Consider the following 25,023-nt stretch of genomic DNA (forward strand, 5'->3'; position numbering starts at 1 on the left):
TTGCAACGAAGTGTGCAGCTTGCAAAAAGTCTGCTTGTTTGAGGAGGAGAAAAGCCGGAGACCCCAACTGCAGGGAAAGACAGACACTGCTCCAGCTTGCACTCTGGAGGGGAGAAAAGGGGTGCCAGAGGGGAAGAAAATCTGCTCAAGACTTGGTAGCTGTTGTTGGCACTGCTTTAGAAGGGAAACAGGAGAGAACTGGGGAAGGGTTTTCCAAATTCCATAAGACTTTATCAAAGCTGTAGATGGTAAATATTTTATTAAATAGTCAGTTTAGCAAAACTCTAAGGACCCACAACAACCTTTCACACCTTCTTTTTGAAACTTCCGTTTTTTAACATGAATTTTCATCTTTAAATATTTTTTCATTTTAATGTGTAGGCTAATAAAAAGTTAGCATTTTAATTTTTTATTTTTTTTTTAGGAAGCAGACACAGAAATGTGAGCTCTGATGGCATAGAATGTTCACTTTTTTGTATTTCTAATTCATATACCAGTGAAGTCAATAATAGGTTTGTGGTATGCTGAAGAGAGCCCAGATGTGTCTGGGAGTCATAGAAATACTGTTATTAATGACACTGGACTAATGAAGGTAGTCGTTAGAATGATAGCCTTGAAGTGAGGTCTTCTAAGATTCCTGGTCAGTAATTTTACCTGTGTATGTGGTCATATGTAAAAATGACAGGGTTTTTGGGGATTAGGATTTTTGTTCACAGAATTTCCAACCATTTTCTACATTTGGACATTGAAGTCAGATATTTATTTTGCTTTCTCTGTACTTTAACCTATTTAATCACCAGAATTGATTTTGTAGTTAGGTGCACGATCATCTGATTTAATTATTTTCCTCAAGTTTAGTGTTTTTCACTTTTTTTTTGACATTTTATTTTTTGATGCATTCGCCTTCTAACTTTATGTTCTTTTTTATATTTTTAAAAGGAACTAGAAATTTTGAAAACCTTGACCTTTATTTTTTTGTTATAAATTGTCAGAGCAGTTACAGATACTGGGCTTTGTTGACTTGTTGCTCGGGAGTTAAAGTTGGCTGAATATCTGTCCTAAATTCCTGGCTGCAGTACTTGGAATAGCAGTTTTCACTTCTCCAGTGATGGTGAACTAGCCAACAGGCAATATATTTTTATCTGACTCTGCTGTCCTTGAAGCACTATCATTTTTAGGAATGCCAACATATATTTTTATTTTAGGTTGAAACAAAGAAAAATATAAACTTCTGTAATAGTAATTTAATTTTTCTATCTATAGGGCAGTTACAGAGATGTAGGAATGTTAGTGTTATTCCCCAATCTACTCATGAACATGAGCAAAAGAAAAGGCCAGATGCACTTTGTTTTTCATGTAAGTTACCTTTACAAATGGAAGATGATGTTTATCTGAAGAGCATTAAATAAGTGCTTATGTGTAGCTAATTATTTGAACACACAAGCTCAGGCTGGCCCACCCCAAGTTTTGTGGAATCTGCCAGTGCTGAGGTGAGGGGGCTTGGGCTGGGTTGGAGAGGGTTTTTTTGCTGTCTTTTCTGCTGGGTCCTCGGAGATGGGTGTTGGCTTGTAGACAGCACCAGCGATCCCACACCTCCCAGTGCAGCTAGTCAGAGCCATCCTGGATAATCCCCCTATCTCTGTGGGAAGAGGCAATGGGAACTAGGGACACTCAACATTGCTGGGGAGTATGGTGTGGTGCCCAGCAGCTGAGGGACTCCACCAGCCCTCAGCTCGCTGCTTGGATCCTTGGGCCATGCACAGGCACAGATAAATGGCACAGAAAGACTCTCTCATTCCCACACTGGCTCAATTACCCGTGTGCCCCTACAGTTTATGGGGTTTGTGGTTGTTGGTTTTTTTTTTTTTTTTTTTAGAGTGTTGGAGAGCAGTGCGAGCCATCACGTTACTGTCACAGCAGGGTTGTCGTTGTCTTCTTAGCTACACTCAGATATCTGAAAAATACTTTTTTGTACATCTAGTGTCTAGTGTGTGTGTGAGTTTGGTTTTAATAACAAGCATAAAAGGTAGATTTAAAGCATGAGAATCATGTTCTAGAGGTCTTCATAGGTTATCAGCTCTTCGTGTGTCTGCAAGAAGTACATGATATATTGACAGACAGCTGTTTGATGATACATGAATTGTTGTCTGGTACTGAAATAGCTTAACATTTTCCAACTGTGATCAGATATTTCTGAAATTGGTCAGCTTTACTCGGAGAGACCTTCAGTTCTTCATTAATTTTCGTATTCCATAAGTAGTTAACAGCTCTGTGTAAGGCTGTGTATTTCTAAAGAGCCATATTTAATTACTTAGTGATTGGCCTTTATGTTGGGGTTTCTGTTAAATGCTGAGTAAATTTCTTTGTATCAGACTTGCTGGTGTTTTTACATTGTTTCCTTGTAGTGTCCAAACTGGTAATTCCACTTGTTGAACTGGGTTGGCTTTTGTAATTTCCTTTGTTGTGGGATTCTCCTTTGCTTCCCCCAGTACATTCCAGAAATTGTTTGCTTGCAGGCAACCCTATTTATAAGCTTGTTTCATTTCTGTTTGATGTTTGAAAAGGTTTTTCATAGCTCTTACTTCTTCTTTGGTTTTACTATGATATGCTATTCAAATGTTCCTTAACTAGTTAAAACTGAACACTTTATTTGTTAAATACAACCAGCCAACAGAATCCTTCGGGCATGCATCCCTGTTCTTTTATGTCTCTATTTCATTGTTCTCAGGATTATAGCATGGGAAAACTAATGAAGTGTGGTCTACAATATAGTGGATGTCTGTACATATGATGAACCTTCTATTGAGGCCTGGATACCTTTAAAATTCATTGTGTTTCTTCTTCTCAAAGCAGAGCTGACATTTAAAGCTGACTTGGCATTCTCTGTTCACTAAAACTTTGAGATTGGGACTACTGTTGTTGAGAAGAATGTGGATAAATACTTGCTGATGAAACACTAGGCTTTCAGTGTGGGATGGTAAAGTAAAATAAATAAAAAGCCTGGTGACGTCTACTGGAGGAGACAATTTTCTTTAAAAATGTTAACAGAACTGCTGTAGTTTTAATGTCAGTTTAAAATTCATTAAGAGATGTTTTCCCCATTGGCAGTTTCTTCCTTTCTACTGAAGTTACTTGCCAAAGAAGATTGAGATTATTTACTGTATATCCACATGATCTGCTGTAGAAAGGCAAGATACTTCTGATCCATCTGCTTTTAAGGTACCTAAAAATCTATGAAAATAAATGGAATTAAATCATTGTAGAGCTAATAGTAATGTGCTTGGGGTGCATTCATATTTCATTCATCTCCAAAGCAATCTCTGCATCAGAGACCGTATCTCTAGAGGTATAGAGGTACCCTTATAAAAATCTCATTTTTTTTTAACGTGGTTGATACCCTGTAGTGTGTGGCTTGTCTACCAATGAGGAGAGATGAGTGCCATTCTTCCAAACTCCTGCATCTTTTACCTGTGTGCTAGTGATCTATTTGGCAGTGCCTAGGGTCAGAGCTTTGCCCTCATATGAAGATGCTCCGTCTGGCTCATAGGTCTTCCAGAAGATCCCCAATGAGTTTTAGGTTCCCATACTGTGTTTGTTGGTACCCTGATACTTACCCCTACAGAGCAGCTTACGTGCCTTCAGGACTGTCCTGAAGATGTGAAAACATCTTTGAAAAGTAAATCTTTCTTTTTGCTTTCATTGTTTTATTTAATTATAGCATAGGTATTTAATAGGCTGAAGAGTGATAATTTTGTAGGCTGCCTTGTGAATGAGTGGTAGGAGGTAAATGGTGACTTGTATCAGGAGCTGTATCTTTTGGGCATGGTTTTACCTTACACTTGACAAAAAACCCCCCTCTAACTCTAGTCTGTGTCTTCCTAACATGTTAAAATAGCTCTTAGTGCTACACACGCCAACCTTCATGTGGTCACTGTTGGTTGAGTCAGTCTTCTCCCTGCTGTGCTGGAAACCCATGATGAATATTGCTAGGTACTATAGGCTGGTTAAAACATTTATAAAAGTTTCTAATATGTTAGTGTTAAATTTGTAGAATCATCTAAACTCCCTCCCACCCTCTCTCCATCTTGATACTGAATCCTCAATGATTAAACAAGGGAGTTGGTTAAACCATGTCTAGATGCTGGTTAGTGATCTCATATTTTGACTATTTCTCCTAGATGAATAGCACTCATCCATCACAATTTTTCTTCACTGAAAAGCAACAGGATGGGAAAAAACTGTTTTGGCCATTTAAATACTTCTTTTCCAGACTGTCTGCAATTACAAAGGCTTTTTGAAGAATCTGAATTGAGATTGTTTCAATTATGATTAGCATTTCATACCATACTATATTTTAACCTGAACGTCCTTTGGATTGTATTTGACGTGCCATGGCAATTGTAATCATTTTATGATGTGCGTATCAGACAAATAAAAGTAAAAAATAGAAACAAATACTTCATGGTTTCTGGCTGTGAGAGAGCCACTCTTGTGAAAAGCATGAGATCATTATGTATTTTTTCTCTTCTATAAAACTTTGGTTTGGTTTGTGGAGTTTTCATTTAACATGTTTTTCAGCCTTGTGACATTTATAAAGAACATTTAAGCCAAAGTCCTGTGATGTAGCTGTGATGAATTATTCTCCTGGGAATGATGAAGACATGGTTCAGCCATACTGCTAGGCCAGGTGGTGAGCCAGATACCTTCTCAAAGTCCATGTGCAGTTTTGAGGATGGGGTGGTTGTGGTCCTCTACTCCATCCTGCCTTAGAGAGGAAAGTTCTCAGCGCTTCTGTTCTCTCTATTCCTGCTTGGGGGCAGAGAGGGAGAAGGTCTGTCAACTGCAGGTGGTGTAATATTAACATAGTTTCTCACTTGATTCTTGTTGCCACTTTGGCGTAAAAAGCGGTGACAGAAGCCTTGACTGTGCCCTTGGATTCTGACTGCATCCTGCCTCTTCCTCCTTGGCAGCCAAACAAAGGGAAGCATTTGACAAAAAGATGTTTGATGGGAATCTCTGTCTTGTGACTGCTGTTCAGATAAGATGCAGGCAGTGAAAACACTTCACCCACAAAGGAAGGTCATAAATTATGTGGTCCTTTGGTTCCTGTTTGGAGAACAGTATTTCAGACTCTGTGTTAGCTTCTCCTGGGAAACAGGTAAGAGAGGTGCCAAACCTGTGAAGGTGTGATAGGTTGACCCTGGCTGGATGCCAGGTGTTCACCAAAGCTGCTCTATTACTCCCCCTCCTCAACTGGACAGAGGAGAGAAAATGTAATGAAAGGCTCATGGGTTGAGATAAGGACAGTGAGAAATCACTTGCCAATTACAGTCATGGACGAAACAGACTCAACTGGGGAAATCAGTTCAATTTATTGTCAATCAAATTGGAGTAGGATAATAAGAAATAAAACCAAATCTTAAAACACGTTCCCCTCAGCCTTCCTTTCTTCTCAGGCTTAAATTCACTCCCAATTTTCTCTACCTCCTCCCCTAAAGTGTCACAGGGGAATGGGGAATGAGGGCTGTGGTCATGTGCTGGGTTTGTTTGTGGAGGGGTTTTTGGTATCAGGGGAGGGAGCTAGGGTAGCGCTCATCTGTGAAAAGCTTCTCGAAGCTCCCCTGGCTCTAAGTTGGACCCACCTCTGGCCAAAGGGAATAGTGGCTGCACCTCTGCAATAATGTATTTAAGAAGGGGAACCTGGAAGTGGGGGAGAGCAGGAGTTGTGAGGAGGACGCATATGCGAACACCAACGTCAATGGAAGGAGGGAGTTGGGGAGGGGGGAGGTGCACCAGAGCAGAGCCCTGCTGCAGCCCGTGGTGAGACAGCAGGGCTGCCACCCATGGAGGTCTGTGGTGGAGCAGATGCTGACCTACGGCCTGTTGAAGTCTCCACATTGGAGCAGGTGACTATGCCCAAAGGAGGGCAGGACTCTGTGGGGAGAAGCAGCCCCCGCTGTTGTAGTTTAGTGCTGGTAGGACTGCAACACACGGGGGTGACCCACGCTGGAGCATCTCAGGAACGGCTGCAACCTGTGGGAGGGGTTCATGTCAGAGAAGGTTCATGGAGAACTGTCTCCTGTGAGAAGGCAATCGCGCTGGAGTAAGGGAAGAATATGAGGAGTTCCCCCCACCTTGAGGAGGAAGAAGCAGTGGGACTGACTGCACCCCCCCCATCCCCTGCCCCCTGCGCTGCTGGAGGGTGGAGGTGGAGATATAGGGAGCAAAGCTGAGCCTGGGAGGAAGGGAGGGGTGGGGGGAGGTGTTTTTAAGTTGTGGTAATGCTTCTCACTGTCCTTCTCTGTCTGTTAAGTGTTTTTGTTAGTGTCTGAATTAAATTTATGTTCTTTTTTCTTCCCCTAACAAGTCTGTGGTTTGCCTGTAACTAATGCATGAGTTGTCCCTCCCTGTCCTTATCTCAGTTCCTGAGCCCTTTGCTTTATTTTTTCCTTCCCAGTGCTGGAGGGGGGAAGGGGGAAGTGAGCAGCTGTGTGGTGCTTAGTTGCCCTCTGAGCTCAAACCACGACAGTCATTTTGGCACCCAACCGGGGGCAGAGGAATGCAAGCCAATAAAGGTAGTAATTGGGAGAGGTAACAGGCAAAACACAGCCTGAACTGAGGAAGAGTCTTTAGAATTTCTGTTGTTGTAACTGTGGTGGAGGGACAAGGGGTAGATTTTGTGTATTATGTTAATGTTTTTATTTTGGTGTGGGGAAGTTTCTTCATGCTTGACAGGTCAGTTCATCACACATTGTCTCATCACATGCTCCTTCCTCCCCGGGAGAGGGGAACTCCTCATGCTCTTCTCCTGTGTGTGGTCTCCCATGGGGACATTTCTCCATGGGCTTCTCCAATGTGAGTCCTTCCCACAGGGCTGCAGTTCACAAACTGCTCTAGTGTGGGTCCTTTCAACGAGTCCTTCAGGCACAGACCGCTCCAGTGTGGGTCCCTCACGGGGTCACAAGTCCTGCCAGCACACCTGCTCCAGTGTGGTCTCCTCTTTCCATGGGATCACAGGTCCTGCCAGGAGCCTGCTCCAGTGCGGGCTTCCCACAGGGTCCCAGCCTCCTTCACGCACATCTGCCTGCTCAGGTGTAGGGTCCTCTGTGGGCTGTAGGTGGGCATCTGCTCCACCGTTAACCTCCACGGGCTGCAGGGGCACAGCTGCCTCACCATGGTCTTCACCACAGGTTGCAGGGGAATCTCTGCTCCACTTGCCTGGAGCACCTCCTGCCCCTCCTTCTTCACTGGCCTTGGTGTCTGCAAGGCAGTTTCTCTCACATGTTCTCTGGCTCTCTCACTCTTTTCTCTGGCTGCAATTGCAATGTTTATTTTTTCCCCCTTCTTAAATGCGTTATTCCAGAGGTGCTACCACTGTTGCTGATGGGCTCAGCCTTGGCCAGCGGCAGGTCCATCTTGGAGCTGGCTGGCACTGGCTCTATAAGACATGGGGAAAGCTTCTAGCAGCTTCTCACAGAAGCCATCCTTGCAGCCCTCGCTGCTGCCAAAACCTTGCCACACAAATCCAATACAGAAGGCTTCCAGGAGATAGGCACTGAGCGCAGTCTGTTTGTCACTGTTGGAGGGGAGCCTGCTTGTCTCCTGTAGAAACTTTAAAGGGAAGGAAGAACAAGTTACAGAGGTGGTTTCTTTATCCAAGTGGGCTTGCACATTTTATAGTAGATCTTGTAACAGCCTGTCAATACTTGATGAACTTCTTTTACATGCTAAATATTAGGTTAGGAAGGTATCACCCTCAAAATGCTGAAGACAACAAATCAGAGAGAAGAAGTCCTTGTTCAGGTCAAATGATCATGAGTTTTTTTCTTTCTGCATAGATCATTAAGGCTTTTCTGTGACACTGGGAAGACTTGACACACTAGTACATGCTCCCTTTTGATGAAATTTGAAATATAACAAAGAGTTTGCCTTGAAATTACGTTTATATGCTTTATAGGCATTATACTCTCCAAAACAGTGTTAAGTCAGTTTTATTCTGTGGAGTGCATCAGCTGGGACATGTTATAACTACTTGAATTAGAGTATTTCTGGACAAATGATCCAGTAGATTTCATTTTTAACATGTTATTGAATGTTTTGTTTACTGTCACTGTGTTTAAATACTTTTATTTCTGCATAAGTGCGTGGAGTTCCTGTGATCATTAGCCTTTGGTTGAGTGTGTTCATGAGGCACACATGAGCGTTTTATTACCAACAGTGTGCCATCATCATCACCTGGATTTAATCTGGCTCACCACTTTCCAAATAATATCCTCCTTTTCTGCGGTTTGTAAGTCTCTCAAAATGCAATTATCTGGGCTGAAACATTTGAGTGACTGACTCAGAGTGTTTATTTAAAGTGAAACACATCAACCATTCTTGAGAAACAGCTGAGATGTAAATACCTTGTTTTTCCTTCTTAAGTGTTTCTTAAGACTGGTTCAATAATAAACTTGATTTCTCATTGTTTACAGCTGAACCTCAAGATCTAGCAGCAGAAGGATTGCTTTGATACACGTAATTTGTGTTATGCTATTTTTGTGAAATTTCACCCAAATTTGGTCGTTTTGTAAGCGTGAAAACTCGCCATCTATGCATGCCTAGCAGAGGCCATGCACGCTGAGCTGGCTTCGGACTGAGGACCATCAAACAGCTCTGTCTGTGTTTGCTCCGTCTGGTGTCAGGCACTGGTGCTGGTAGTGGGGAGGAGGTGATGCCTAAGGCAAGGAAAGGCAGAGTAGGAGGAGAACTGGGACAAGGTGGGAGTTTGCCCAGGTGAACTGGGTGAGAGCCAAGAGTTGAGGAAAATGGATTGGAGACGTGCTGTTCAAGTAATGTTAGTGTGTGCACTCTTCCAACCTTGTATTTTCCTCTGCCTTAGTGGGTGCATGTCACAGCTTTCTGGAAAGGGGATGGCGTGTGGAGGGGGTCGGGTCTCCATCCAACGGGTGCTGGTGCCTCCTGGTCAGGCATTCACTGCTTCTCCGAAAACCAGCGAGCAAGTCCCCAAAACTGCCATCTTCATCACTATCCCTTAGGTGGTTGGGCTCCCAAAACCCAAGAGCAGTAGGAGGCTAGTGGAGCAGCTGCCTGTGCTACGCGGATGAAATGGCAGAGTGCAAGTAGGGCAGAGATGTGCAGCCAAAAACTGCAGGGACTTCTGAGCTCTTTAACCATATTTGGTGTCAGTTTATCCTGTGTAAGGTGGGAGTAATGCTGTCTAGTCTCACAAGAAGACCAAGAAAACCATCAGTAGTTTTAGCAGAGCCATTCCTGATGTAATCCTATAGAACCAGCCCTGTGGACAGGCCAAAAAGGAAGTGAGTATCTTGCATTCAGGCCAGGAGATAGATGAACAGGAATTAGAGTTCTGCTTTTCACTGACTGTCAGGGTTAAAAGAAATACAATTCCACTGCCTATTCTCTGTCAAGGAACGAAGGCTGTGTGAAATAGTAGATGTGGTCATGTAACTGAGGTTGGTGTCACTTCATCCACTCATGACAGCGATGAAGACAGGTACCATGGACATTGGTATACACTGGCAAAGTTGTTGCAGTTATAATAAATGGTAGGGAGTCCAGTGTGTGTACTCCCCTGAAAAATCACAGATACGTGCCTTGGAGAACCTAAAGGCAGTGTCTTAATTTGAGATTAGACTAGAATTTTATTTAGTTGGTGCTGAATCTGTCTTAAGGAAGAGAATAATTATCTGCTCCTTCAACACAGCATTGAAAAGGTATAAGCACTCTCAAGACCACAATCATATATTCTAGTACTTAGATGAATTCAAGGAAGGTAATAATACATCCTAATATGTCTTATCTTTTCTCATAACCATGATTTAGCTGCCTAATTCTATAAGCTACCATTTGAGATAAATGTAACTATTATAGTTCTTGATATTTTTGCTAGATCTTCTGGAAGCTTCCTAATAGTTGGTGGAGGGGGACAGATAACCCTTCATCAAAAAGAAAAGGGGTTTTTTGGGCTACTGGGATGCCAGGGCTTCATTCTTTCCTCTTGTTTGCATTTGTGGACCTTTTGCCATCCTCTTCCCCCCTTTTTAAGCTGATCTTGTTGATTCTCTGCTGATTTTAAGCTCATTGGTTGATTCTCTGGGTATTTCTCACTGATAAGTCTCATGTCCTGCTGCTCTGGGGCAGGGGTCTCACCGACGCTCCTGCTAGTAGTCCTAGTTTCCCCATTCCCTGAAGAGGGAAATCCAAGGTGTGTCGGACTGCAAGAAAAGATAGAAACTGAAGCAAATCACTGATGTTAAGAAACCAATTCCCAGAAGAGGAGGAACATGGACTGTATACAGGAAAGTCTAGGAAAGGTGCCTGCTTACCTTTTGCTTTTCAGGTTGGGTGCACTTGGTTGCTTTCTGTAGGTGGTCCCTTAGTGATAGGGTATCTTTTCATCTCGGTAATTTGTTTGCTGTTTCTCATGTAGTTATAGATAGTATAGGGGATTTTATATGTGATTCTTCTTTGGAAATGCAAATATATTTTCATTTTTAGGAATTTTTTTCTTTAATTCGTGCTTTTTTAATGCAGTTCCAAATACACAGAGTTTCTAAAACACTGAGAAGTTTCTGCATGTTTTCAGCAGCTTTTCAGTGAGTTGAGAGCTGGTGTCAAACTCCAGCCCTCGCTGGCTCATCCTGGGAGCAAAGCCGGTGATTTATTGATAACACAGCTGCAGTTGCAGCGCTGTGGCTGAGGGCAGGTAAACACCTCTTCTATGCAGAGGGACAAGACAGCGTACTTTTCACCCCTGCCATTACGCAAGGTGTCCTCGGCAATTTGTGTATTTAACTCAGCCCTTGCTTTTTCCCTTTGTTTGTAAAGCAATTGGCCAAGAAAGTGTGACATCTCCAAGAGGCACAGCAAAGCCCCAGCTGGACTGGGGGCCCTGGCGCACACACGGGTGCGAGGTGGCCTGGCTGGGGTGAGAGTGTCCCCGCGGGAAGCAGCACAGGGACTTGCTGATGGCAGATCAGGTCACCTGCGTAGCAGTTCGTGGCTGCTGGGCATTCAGCTCGAGAGCTGGGCGCTGTGACACGTTGGTGGCCAAGGTGGTCGCTTGTTCCCAGTACATTAGGTCTGCTCTTCTCTGTAGCACACCCATGGGGTCCCTTGGTATGTAAGGGACTTGCTACATCGTGCTCATGACCTTTTCCATATGGTGGGAGTCTTCCAAATAACGGACCTTTTCCAAATCTCTTTTGTTTCATTGCAGCTCTTAAATGAAGCATCTTCTCAAGGCTCCATTGGTCAGGTGGCTCGCTGTAGGAGACTAATGTGGTCGGGTTTACAGTGCTCTCCTCCCATTTCCTTCTGATGTGGTCAGCCAGGCTCCTCACTGCCAAAGCATGTCTCCTGCTCCTTTTTGAAGCCATGTAACTGATTTTATGGCTTTTTCTGAGGCATGTTAAGATTCCCGCTGTGTTGTTGAAGGAACCATTGTCAGTGTACCAGCCCATTGCCTGGTCCTTGCTGGGCTGCTCACTGGTTGGGCTCATGGGCAAAGACCTGTACTCGCTACTTCCTCTTTCTTTTCTATCCTGGTTATGGTGGAGGATGTGTGGTATGGACGTTGGAGGATGTAGTCTGTGTAGAGACACAGTGGCTTTCCTTCACAGGCCACCAAGAGAGAAATAAGGGGTCTCAGGGCATGATTGTCAGTTCTGCAGTTATCTTTGCCTACGTTTTCACTGCAAAGTGGTATTTCCAAATCAAGGGAGTTTAATCTCAGTCCCGTTTGTATGAGGAAGCTTACATGAAAGTCAGCATGTGTCTGCTTGAAGGCTCTTACGGGAATCGTAAAGGAGATGAGGAAAGAGGTATGTCAGGAAGTGGTGCCATGCCATGCCTGTCTTCTTGCTTGGTCTTCTGTTACATCCCTGTTCCCTTTTCTCTTGCCAGCTGTCCTGCAGTCAAACAACTTAGCTTCCTTTACTGGCATTACTTCTGGAATGGCTATTTTTGTCTGCTCTTGAGATATTGAGAAAAGTTGAAGCAAAGTGCCTCTTTCCAAGCTCTTAACTTCTTTTAGAGTTCAGTCAAGTCAAACTTAATGGAGGAGTATGTTGTTTACCAGCAAAAAATCCATGTCACCTTGAGTTACCATGTGATCCTACCTGCAATTTACACAGCTGTCTTCTGTCTTCCACGAAAACACTCAATCCTTGTGATGAATGGGTGCATTAAAGCCGCCCAGCCATCAGTTAAATGTGTGTAATGCTGTATCATGAGACTCCATAAAGGTTTTAAACATTTTTTTTCTATAATGCGGGAATCTAGTGATACGTTGACTTCTCCAAACGGGCAGAGTTGGAGGACTTAAATCACCGCTCTGCTACTGCAACCCATCTCGAGTCGCATGGCAGGCTGCATCTAGTGCTGCCACGGGAGTAGCTGTAGGCTTGCTAGAGCCCTGCACGAGGCCACGTAGCATCCTGTGAAGAGTCTCACCAGCCAGGTAATAGAAGTCAGACATTTGAGGAATTTTAACTAAATGAGGTCATGCTTCCCTCTGCTTCCTTTCTGTTCATTCCATAGGGGTTTTCCCCTATACTGTGCGTTGGCTGCCTCTTGTTCCATGAAAGTTGCCTGTGTGCATTAGAGTGAAGATTTCTTTCAAGGGTTGTTCACAGTTGCCTGTGATGTATTGATCGATGCTAGTAGCCAAATATGAAGCTAAGATAAAAATAACTGGTTTAGATTTTGAGTGCCAGTGGAAAAGTGGGAAAAGAAAAAGGGGATAAATAATCTTTATTTCCCTATTATTCTCAAATTATTTTCAAGGCAGTAAACACAGAAATAAAACAAATTGATATTAAACTGTTGTTTCTTTGTCTGAATTTTCTTTGTCAGAGTAATCTCAAGGATGTTTGTAAAATGACTTACAATTTCATAAGTGTCTTTTTTTTGGCATCTGCAATAACTACTTGAGTTCTTTCTCTTCTGAGCAATTTAATATAGAATACACTTCCCTTGATATTGCAAAGCAAATTATTAAACCTTTCTCTATAGCCATCCTTCTCAACATTTGTTTGAAAGAGCATCTTGAGAGACTCGGAGCACTTTGTGCATTGCAAATGTGCTCCTCAGTAGAACATTTTGTCTTTTTCCATTTAAATAAATATGTCCTATTAAGTCTTCAGTGTTAAGACTCTTACATCATTTAGACATGCCATCTTTTTGTAAAACTTCAATTTTTTACAGTATTTTTCTATTTTTTCTGTCAGTTACAGGCAGTTCTTTTTCTCTAACTGTATGAATAAAAGGACAATTTTTATTTTACCAGCTTGTTGTTTCTGACAAATAATTGAAATAATTAGAAAAGCAGCTGATGGGTTTTCTTAGCTTGTTGGAAACTGAATCTAGCTGAAGTCACCTGAGAATTTTTTGCCTTCTTTTTCTTTTCTACTTAAAATAAGAAAGTGAATTTGCCTTCTACTTTTTCTTGAAACGGAAGTGTGTAGGTGCGTATAAATATGTATGCACACTCACTAACTTCAGTGGGCGGACTTGCAAGGTGGATTTAGAAATAGAGAATTAATTTTTCAGTGAAATTTCTGAGTTGTTTTTGTTGATGTTTATTGTTTGCTTTTGGGCTTTTTTTCCAGGAAAACAGATCCAACAGCTGAAATATTTAGAGAGATGCCTGTGGTTTTTTGAAATACATTTTTTCCTTTAGGTCTTGTTGTCATACACCTTACCAGCACAAAGTGAAGTGTGAGGCATTTGAACTCTCCATCAAAAGCTTAATATTTCTGTTACTAGTGCAGTTTTGTCCTTTTGGAATTATTTTTATTTTTCTCAAATAGTTCAAGTATGTCTTGTTTTCAAGATAAGGGATCTTATTCGGATCTCCATTTCTTTCTATAAAATTAGATACAATTCTATTTAGACTAAAGGAATCATGTTTTCATAGGCATGCGTATTTGCAAGTCAACATACTCTGGATGTGAAATTATGCAAAATTCAAAAAATGTTTGAAGCTTTTTTGTATACCTTAAGGAAGAAATAAAATGCTAAGTTACATTTTTTAAAATGTATGAGTAGTCATTCTTAAGGCTTAACTAAATCCCCTAAGTCATGGCACATATGCTTTAACTCTACGGGCTTGTGTAGTCCTACAGATTGTGTGAGATGGTACATATTCACAGTAAGTGCAAAGGGAATACTTTAATGGAGGTGTGGTGTCTGTTTTTTCACTTTCTGAGAGAATTTAGGAAACAGATAGACCTGAATAGGAAAATTGAATTCCCGCATTGTTATGCTAGATGGAAACCACTTTTTTAACTCAGTCCAAACTGAAGTGTGGTGGTTTTCCTAGAGTGTTGAAAGTGCTGTTGGTGATGAAACTCTCAGGTACTAAAATACATAGGGAGATGCATAAATGCAAGTCTTGTAGATCAAGAGGAATTATCCACCTCTGCATATAAATACACAGTCAGTGTTTTCTTCAGGGCTTTTTTTTTCCCCTTTTTGGTATTTCTGCATTTGAAAAATAACATTTGAACTAAATATTTTGGGATGGTTGAGTTAATGTATCTGTCTGTGAGCTGGAGCAGAAGCTTAAGGATCTCAAAATACCATGCCCTCCTATTGAATGGGTCTATTTTTAGCCCCAGGGAGCCTGGGATTATTGGAATTGAGAAGTTCCTGATTTATGCAATGGTAAAATTGTTAAACTGATTGAGTGAGGCCACGGACGTTCCCAACCGGAATTTGCTGAGGGGCTGCCGAGGAGGAATCCTAAACGAGAAGAAACATTTTCTGTTCTTGTCAGAAACTCTTCCAGAGGAGTATTTACGGCTTAGGTGCCTTCACAGCTGCTGACAGTGCTGTCTCTGTGGCTATTCTTGCTGTGTGCTGCCACCGCCCTGGGCAGTGGCCTGTGCTAGCCGAGGTTTGAACAGTATGTAATACCTCCAGGTATCTAATATCAGTATCAAGCAGGTGATGTCTAGCTAACCAGCATGCCCACAGTTGCAAGTGCATTAATTAATTAAAATGTGATCTGATCTTCACAAGCGTGTGCAAATTTGCTGAAGCTGCATGATACAGAAAACTGCAATTTATTTTTTTTTTTTCCCCAGCAGGACAGGTGGTTGTAGCATCAGGTGATTATGACTTTTTTTAAGAATTTTTTTTTTTTTTTTTTTTTTTTTAGTGATTCTTTTCTACCTCCAGCAAATGTTCTCAGAGTTTTTAGCTGGAAACCAGAAAATCTTTTTGCCCTTGTAAAACCAGTTGCTCAGATACCTTCTAAATCCATCCATGTCTTGGAAGTCATGTATATATTTTTTTTTTTTTTCATACGACTGCATGTTTAATCCTGAGAGAATATACAATTTCATCTGCATTTGTTAGTTTTAGCTTGTTTTCCTAAGGAAACAGGTTTTGCATAATTACACTATCCATGTTTTTGCCAGCATCATCCTCACACCCTAATAACTTTTGCACACCCTGTCCAATTTCAAGCAAAGTTGGTAGAAGCAGACACCTTGAAGACATGTTGCAAAGTTCTTACTGGTTATGCAAAAATCAGTGTCTGGGTATCAGAGAGAGATCCAAATTACTGCCCTGTTAAGGAAGAGGCAAGAGCGTGCACTGAGCTGCTCCCGAGTGTGGTCCGCCAGCCGCCTGCACATTTTGGCTGGCCCTTCAGGGCACGCACGGCTTGAGCAAGTTATATTTATCGTGTGAGTTGTTCCGTGGCCTATAGTTAGGGGAGGTGGGGTACAGGAGGAAGCTGGGAGTTTAGGAAGAACAGAGGTGGGTGGGGGGAGCTGGAAGCACCCTGGGGAGCGAGATTAGGAACAAGGGACAAGGGTCTGCAAGGAAGCAGGCCCCCCTGTGTCTGCTCCTCATTGCCGTAATCTGTCTTTTAAAGGTGATGGGGTGTCCCATGTTAGATGTTAGGCTCTGCTCTGAAGTGGGGGAGACATGCTCTGTTATTTCCCACTAACAGTATTAATAAATTGCCTCAATTTAATTTGAATTTATATGCTCAGCTTCAAGCTGGACTTTCCCCATTTCAACTATTTAAGGAAAATACAAATAATTTGATTAGTTTGATGGATAACACAGCTACTTTGATAGGATGGCAGGTAACCGTGGCTGCTGCCTTCTAAAAGTATGAGGTAAAGTGTAGAGGGAGTCTTAACTTAGCTGGTATGGTTTAAAAAAAATAACATGTATCCCTCAGGGTTCAAACCTGAGACAGGCACGCTAACAGAAGACAACATGACGATGCTGCGTGGTGATGCTCCTCCTGTAAGAGCAGCCTTCAAGGACAAGGAGGTTGTCCAAAGGTGCAGCCCAGCTCCCCACAGCTGTGTGTGGTGGGAGGACACGAGGCAGCTGGTGTAAGCTGAAACTAGCTGGGTTCGGGCTGAATATAAGGAAAATCACCTTCCTCATGAGGACAGCCAAGCAGCAGATCAGATTGCTCAGAGAGGTTGTGCAGGCTCCACCTGTGGAGTTTTCCAAGACTCGGCTGGAGTAACCGAGGCTCACCCTGCTCTGAGCACGTTGGACTGGGGATCTCTCAGGGTCCCTTCCAACCTGGGTTAGCTTTCCTTCTGCCAAAAAAAACACCCCACCACATTGTACTGCAGGAAAGTGTCTTACAACAGTTCTGGGTTGGCTGTATAGATTGGGACTGTTATGTTTACTAGTGGGACTTTTATGATAAGCATGCTAAGAATATGGATTGACCACTGTCTTAAAAGCAGAATTCAGTACCTGAGCAAAATGCTTGTGGATGCATTAGTTTATTCTCGACTTAAGAGATGAAAGAAACATTGTTTTGCCCTTTTTAAAAAAGAAAAAATAATTCCAACTTCTTATTTTTATGAAAGATAAAAGTAATTTCAGTAAGTAAAAACTAACTCATTATTATACATAAGCAATTCCCAGCCTGGGCCTGGATGAATTATTATTGTTGTTACTATTAGAGTAATAGTAAAATACCAAGGAAAGCTGTGGATTTATAAAATATTCAAGACAGAGATGTGGCCATGCAACTTGTAGACAGCAAATAGGTTCTTATTATTTTAATATGCAAAGTTTCAGAGTGTTACTTCTGCATTTTTGCTTTTTTTTAAATTATAATTCTTAACACATACCTAGGTTTTTAGTATAATCCGGACTGTGGGCTGTCTTCTGTCATTGATTTTAGGCAAACTGCCTGTTGTTCTTTAATAGGGAAATCTATTGATTTAAAAAAAAAAAAAAAAAAGTAATTGGTGCAACATGGCTTGTTAAGGGTTGTAGTTTTGATATTAAACCAGGCAGGTAGCAGCTCCCAAGACCTTTGCCCCTGCAGAAGCGGAGCCTTCCTTGCTGTGCCTGGGTGATAGGCACTGGAGTCCTTTGAGTTCCCAGCTCCTTGGCGCACCCTTTCCCTCTCCCACTCTTTACTGGAACAAAGCCTGTGGCACACCCCTGATACAAGCCACAACGTGTTCCCAGTCTGGATAATTAGCAGTAGAAAAGTAGGTTTTCTGCTAAAACATTCCATTATCGGCCTGAAATGTGGCCCTACGCATTAGACGAGGATAGTTGTAGAGGACAAAGGCGGAGAAATGGAAGGTCAGAGGTAAATACCATCCTTGCAGGATGAGGGGAGTACCAGAGTACTGGGAATTTAATTTGATGTCTATTTGTTGTTACTATCCATTGCAGATAAGGAGACAGCTCATTGAAACTGATTTTTTCAGGTGAACTCACATGGGAAATACACAACACCTTATGATGTGCCTGTTGATAACCTTTGCTTCACAGCTGACAGGAGTTTCTAGGGACCAAATTTCAAACGAATCTGTCTGTGCCCTCAGTTTCAGGACTCTTGACTCATGTGAGAACAGGTTAAAAGTTGTATGAAGCAATCCCTGCTGCCTGCCTCATCGTGCTGACAGTTTTTGCCGTTGTGTGCTGGAGTGAACTGAATGTCTCTGGAGCAGCTCCTGAACTTCTGTGGTTTGAAGAGCAGTGGTGAACCAAGCCTCACTCCAAAGGCTTGACACTGATGCATCCTACAAGTTAAACCTCTCAATTTTGTCTTTGTATTTGTAATGAGGTGGCTTGCTAGCCTAATAGTTTCTTGCAAGAGTCCAAAGTGGACTCTTATTGTAGAAGTTGACCCAACCAACATGTTGAATACCCCTGCATGTTGTGTACAGTTGCCTGTTCTGTAGTTTGGTTGATATGTGCTGTCATCTCTGTTGCACTTCATATTTGATTTTTTAATAAACAAAAAAATCCAGGGTCCCATTTGACTGAGACGACACTACAAGTTTGAATTTTTGTTCTTGCAGTGATCATAAGTAGTTGGGAATCAGCCCGGTTCCTCTCTGAAACAAATCTCATCAGAAGTTCACTGGGACATGGAGAATTTGTTAAAAAAATGAATGAAAAGTTGCTTATAGGCATTTTCCCACAATCATTGTAGGTCCAAAAAGTGAAAGCTGGTCTCAGAATTTATTTAATTTTGATAGCTAGGGCCAGATTCATCTGTTCACTATTTTCAGTGCTCGTTCCACTGCAGTTTATTTTGGGTCATTTAATTTCAACAAGGCTTGATCTGTTTACAGCACTTTCTATAGTAGTGTGATGGGGCCACACAGCTCTTTTATAGTACATTCATTGCTAACCAGGAGCTCAAAAAACTAGTAAATGAGGCACAGATATGAATAAGTTTAGAGAAGACAGTACATTTCTGTATGGTTGGATTATTTTGGAAAGTTTTCTGAAATAACCAATCTTTTGTGCACTCTGGGTTGCTTTGCAGAGCTTGAAGTGATGGTATATAGTAGCTGTGTGCTTTCAGAGGTAACAGTGGAGGGTTGGCTGAAGGGGCACTCTTCAGGCTTAAGGTACTTCAGAAGCCGCTGTGGTTGAGAGTTGCTCTCAGGCCTTATTTCAGGAGCACTTTTGTTTCCATAGGTAGGTGTTTCCGTCAGGTAGAGTAGTTTGAGTTGATTTTGCTGTTTTATTTTCAGATTTGCTGTATGAACCATTCATATACAGGATAGATTAGGGTTAAGTAGATCTCAGTTTCAAATGTCTTAATTGATTGGCCTCATCAGCCAGCACAAAAGCGTACGCTCAATGCCTACGTTGAGCCTGCTCCTATTTAATATTGTGAAGGCGATGGCCTTGTTCCTCCCCAGAATGGAAGAGCCAGCTGCCTTCTGTGTCCATCGAATCGTGACTATTTCTGCTCAGGCCAGTTGACAAAGTAATGTTCCTTTTGTGTACTTCATTAAACCAGACAACATTAGTGACTTGCACAATAGAAGTCAGAAGGAAGGCATGATGTCTTGAAAATGGCTGCATCTATACTAGCAGGTTAAAACAGAACCAAGAAGTGTTACTGAGCGCAATGACTGTTTTGTTTTGGTTTTTTTTTTTTTTTTAATTGTTAGCTTTTTTGGGCTCTTCTGGCCTCAGCCATTTAGCATACTACTGAGCAGTGGCCAGGCACGGTTCAGGAAAGGGCTGTTCTCAGTAGGTTGAGTATGGCAATAGTTGTTATCATTTCCATAGGCCTTGGTCAGTAGAACCTTCCTGAACATGTTTAACTCACTCCTGTGTAGGTAGTTATCACACCCTTACAGCATATTAAGGGCAGAATCAGCAGTGTTTCAGTGTCTTGAGTAAAAAGTATAACATTAACACTGTTGTTCTGGGACATTCGAAGCATATTAAAGGTTTTGTAGCAGTGTGCGTGTGTGCGTATGTATACTCAGTCAGTGTATGTGTATACGGTGTGATGTTCTTGCATAGGGATCTCAATGTTTTCTTGGCTATAGGAGAGTATTCCTGCTTGGCTACAACTTGTAAAGCCCTTATACCAGTGAATGGAAGGTTGAAAAAGCACTTTTTAAAAATATCTCATTTTGGAAACTTAGCTTCTACAAGTTGAGTGTGTGAAATGCAGTTTGACTAATGCTCTAGGTCCTCTGGTCACAGCTCTTAAAATTTTGTGACTGTTTGTGAGCCATGTCATCAAGGAGTTTCTGATCTCAGCAGGTCCTGCCCTGCAGCTGCACAACCTGCTGATGTACTCACCCTACATTTTCCCTTTCTGGGGGAAAACATATCAGCACATCTTATGGTGCTCTACCTACGTTTTGGTCAGCATGCACTGCCTGTAGAGGTGTGCTCCATGTCCATCTCCTCCAGAACAAGCCACCTCAGAAGTAACTGCCCCATATTTTTATTGTCTCTTATTATCTCATAACTCTCTAAAAATTCCTGCTTTCAGGTTGATCAGGAGCTCTCCTTTTGCTATGTACCTTCAGATTTAGCTCCATGCACTGCTTCTAAATTTAGGCTGTGAAAGTACCAGCTTGACTTCTGTTCTTTTATACTTGGATGGAAATAGTTCGAAGTTGTGCTGATGTAATAAAAACAGGAGGCAAGAAGGCAGTGAACAGGAATAGAGGTGAACATATGAGAGAACACAAGCAGAGTGGCCACTTTGGATCCTTACTGCCACGAACACACAATTATTTTTTAATATCATATACTTAAAAGCTGCATTTCTCTTAAAGAAGGTTTACATTTGTTATGAATAATGTAATGTCATTTATCAAAAACATTTGTGTTATGGTTACACCAGATACTCTAGCCAAGATATCATGAGAAGCAGTTCAGGCAGTCTGGATAATACTCAGTATTAACTGTATAGCAGTGATCTATACTTAACAATGAAAATGCTGTTTCAAAGTCTTTATCTTTTTTTTTTTTTTTTTTTTGCTAATAGCCTTAATGATCAATCAGAGGTAGCAGACTGAGGCAGAGCTCAAGGCCACCAGGTCCTCCCAGCCTGCTACATAGTTCCCAGGGAACACCCTGTATTTCATTAATTCTTGCTTAGTGTATGGTGTAATATTTTGCTTGAAGGCATCAAACTATCATCAAAAACAGCAGACCAATTAATGTGACTTCTTTTTCCAGGGTCGTTGTACAAGGGAGAACTGCAAATACCTTCATCCACCAACACATTTAAAAACTCAACTGGAAATCAATGGCAGAAACAACTTAATCCAACAAAAAACAGCAGCAGCAATGCTTGCCCAGCAAATGCAGTTCATGTTTCCAGGGACACCATTACAGCCAGTGGTAAGTACATTTCTCTGATGGTGTGAATGGTAAGTAAAGTTGAAGTAGAAGACTATATTGACCTGAAAAAGTTCTCTAAACTAGTATCAATAAAAATAGTCTCCATCTATTGATTTAAGGAATTGTTGAGATGCTGGAGGTACGTTCATTCATATTTACATTTGAAGATACAATACAGTGTTGCTGTAGATTTGATATATTCTTTTATCTGAGAATAATTTGCATTTTTTCCTCTGTTTGTTTTCCTTCATTCTGTTCATGTCAAGTTTAATCTAGATTTGCAAGGTTTTTACCTATAATCCTTCTGAAGGTGAAAATTCATATAATAATTTGCTAGTAAGCTATTTGATGGAATGCAAAGTTTCTCAGGACTCTATGGGTTTGAACGGCTTTAAATAGTATTTAATCCCAGTACCAGGAACAAAGGCTAGTGTCATTCTGGGTGGTGCTTTTTTACTCTCTTGAAATCGGAAGTGTACCAGAGTATGGCAGAGAATTGCTGCTGCATGCACTTTACAGACTTAGTGATTTATCTTAAGGCAATGCATACAGTGCCTGGGACACTTTGAACCCAGAAGATAACATAAAACTATCGCCTTGCATGCATGAGCAGCGTCTTTGGATATGCATTAAAATGATCAGTTGCTCTGGGCTGCCTTTGCAGTTGAACTCCTCATTGTACCAGACTTCCAAAGTATGGTTAGGCAAGTAATCTGAATTAAACTTTTCACACATGGCTGCTAATGATGTTTTCTCAGTCTGAATGCCTAATGTAAGGCATCCCACTGGAGTGGGATTTCTTTCTCTAACTTGAGGCATCTGGAGTGTTGGCATGAACTTCTGTGTTGGGCTTCCAAGGTCCATTTGTAGTTTATCAGAAGACATAGGCAAGTCTAATTACTATCTGCTTGGCTTGTTTCAAACGTTTGCTTTTGGATTAGGTGATTTGTTTTTTTAAGTGCCTTTGCCTTTCCATGGCTATTACAGGAGCCAAATGTAAGCATGTCAGAGGGAGATGTCTGTATTTAGTTACAGGAAGCTCATGTGCCTTTTTCAAATGTGTTTTTACACTTGAAGTATCTTCTGTAAGGTGGGAGGCATGAACAAAAATTGGGTGTCAGGAGTCCCTGAATTTCTGGTACATGTTCATCAAAATGTGTCTTGGTATATTGACATAATGCATTTTGGTATTTCCTGATTTTTTTACTGCTTGAGTTTTCACCAGAAAAAGTTTTCATGAAGTATAGATTTGTCGTGGTTTAGGCCTGATTGGCAGCCAACCACAATGCAGCACCTCTCTCTCCCTTCCCCTCCGGCAATGAGAAGGGACAGAGAGCCAGGCTTGGGGTTCAAGATAGGACTGGGATGGGGAAAAATCCCCCTTTTATGATCACGAGCAAAAGGCAGACTCGTTAGGGGAAGAAAAAAAGAACATACATTTATTACAGACACTAACAACACATAACAGAGTAGGACAGTGAGAAGCATTGTCACATCTTGAGAACACCTTCCCCCCACCCCTCCCTTCTTCCCGGGCTCAGCTCTGCTCCCGATATCTCTACCTCCTCCCCCAGTGGCGCAGGGGCAGGGAATGGGGGGTGCACTCAGCGCTGCCACTTCCTTCATGTTCGGTGAGGGGAGTGTCCGAAACTTGTTCCTCCTGCTCCATCGTGGTCCCCCTCTCACAGCAGACAGTCCTCCACAAACTTTCTCCGACATGAGTTCCTCCCATGGGCCGCAGCATTCCCCACACTGCTCCGTCATGGGTCACTAACTTCCTCCGACTGGGTTCCCTCCCACGGCTGCAGCCCTTCCCGAGCTGCTCTAGCGTGGGACTCCCCCGCATGCTGCAATCCTCCCAGCACTGAATTACAGCAGCGGGGCTGCCTTTATCCATGAGACCCCGGCCTTCTTCGGGCACAGCACCTTGATCAGCTGAGCAGGAGCAACAGGCCATAAATCAATGTCTGCTCCACCGTAGATCTTCATGGGTGGCAGGGGGGGGCCGCCCTGCCGTCTCACCACAGGATACAGGGGGGTCTCTGCTCCGGCACACCTCCCCCCTCCTTTCTTCCTCCGTTCCTCCACTGACCTTGGTGTTCATGCAGCTGCAGCAACTCCTCCTCACAAGTCCCACTGCCCGTCACCACGTCCCTTCTTAAATACGTTATTGCAGAGGTGCAGCCGATTGGCTCAATTTCCCAAACAGAAGTGGAGCTGATGTGGAGCTGGGGGAGCTTCGAGAAGCTTCTCACAGGGGGCCGCCCCGATAGCACCCTCCCCTGCCACCAAAAAACTCTACCACTCACTCAACCCAGGACAAGTTTCCATCTCTTAGTATTATGAGAAAAAATTAAATAGCAAAATTATACTTTCTACTCACCCATTTCATCATTTGAACTTTACAGTTTCATTGACGTAATGCCTTCTGTCCTGATTGCTGTGATAAAAGTGCCGGATTTTATTTCCTCATCTTGCATAAATTGACAGATTAAGATGACTCAGACTTGACCAAATGGATAAAAAGGGAAAGAAAATTCCATAGAAGTCATTAGACATGTGGATTTATTCTTAAAATTATATCTGATACAAAGCTGTTATTTATATTTTACATAACACATATTGTCCTCAACATAGTTGAACCGTTGTTTCATATAAATGTTCATTATTATGCTCTAAAGAATTTCGCTTGCACTTGACATATAAACTGGGTTGTTTCATATCAAGTAGTTTTGATCTCTGATAAAAACAGAACATTATTCATGTTTAACTCTCTAGGGCAGGTAAGATGCCATTTCTGCACAGTTGGGTATCCTGGCTAATCTGCTGCTCAAAGCCTATTCGTGGTACTAATTCACATTCATTTATAATTTAGTAATTGGTTTCAAAGACAAAACAAAAACCAAAACCAAATAAAACCAGAAATAAACCTTCTAGCTCCTATGCTCTCTCTTGCATATTTTCTACATACTGTGTGTGGCTGTCTTCCCTTCGCCAAGAGAGACCATGCAGGCCACCTTGATGAGAAAGACACTCCACCTTTGTTAAGTCTTTTTAAGTCTTGCCTTACTGTTGTGCTGCTGTGTGGTTCATTTCTAGGTACCGTCTTATTTGAGAACTTAATTTCTGACAAAGTTAATCTGAGATGTGTACTGTTTTTCTGAATAGTTTTTCCTCATTTATAATTATAGGTTCACTCTCTGGGGTAAACATCAGCTCTGCAGAACTAAAGCATTTTCCAAGCCTGACCGTGGTCTGACCACGGTGATGTTCTGTCTCCACCCCCCATGGAGCTGGTGGTAACAAACCCACCATTCTGCCTTGGCAGAGCTGCATTTTAGCATCACACAAGTGCTCTTTCTTCTGGTCATGACATCTTTGACTCGCTGTAGGAAGGCATGAAACAAATTTTTAGACCCATATCATTCCTTCCAGTCAAATTTTTTCATAAGATGAACTCTAGCTAAGCCTGAATAATCCCTTTCTAAATATTTTGTCCAGCTGAGATTATAATATTTATTCTGCTTGCCACCGGTGACAGCTGAGCACACAAACATTCGCAAAAGTGAGGTTTTTCGACGTGTGAGCCATAGTAACATATAATTGCAGGAGGTGGCAAAATACAGCATGCAAATAGATGGAAGTTGCATGCAAAGAGCTCATTATATATACTCTTATTAGAAATATGGCTTAAATATAGTTAATAACGCTACACCTATGAAAACTGGTACTTCGAAAAATAGCCTGTTTTCCCAAGGAAAACAGGTATTGAGAAAAATCAATAAAGGCTATGTTATTTCTACTTTTAGATGTGTAAATAAGCCTGCAGTGTAAGCTGGACCTCTGTAGAGATTCAGGTTCAAAGTACGACTT

The 25,023-nt window shown here is 42.0% G+C and overlaps 1 protein-coding gene across 10 annotated transcripts in view; it reads left to right on the forward strand.

The window, feature by feature from the left end:
• The window catches only part of MBNL2 (muscleblind like splicing regulator 2), a 114,775-nt gene that overhangs the window by 57,318 nt on the left and 32,434 nt on the right, over positions 1-25,023 (forward strand). For all 10 annotated transcript variants that reach the window (XM_042805872.1, XM_042805869.1, XM_042805874.1 and 7 more), the window contains exon 3: positions 20,986-21,150. In XM_042805872.1, coding sequence (XP_042661806.1) covers positions 20,986-21,150 — 165 coding nt within the window. The remainder of the gene's footprint in view (positions 1-20,985; positions 21,151-25,023) is intronic.

This window comes from Tyto alba, unplaced genomic scaffold (genome assembly GCF_018691265.1).
Source record: "Tyto alba isolate M040663 unplaced genomic scaffold, T.alba_DEE_v4.0 Super-Scaffold_45, whole genome shotgun sequence".
NCBI classification, from domain to species: Eukaryota; Metazoa; Chordata; class Aves; order Strigiformes; family Tytonidae; genus Tyto; species Tyto alba.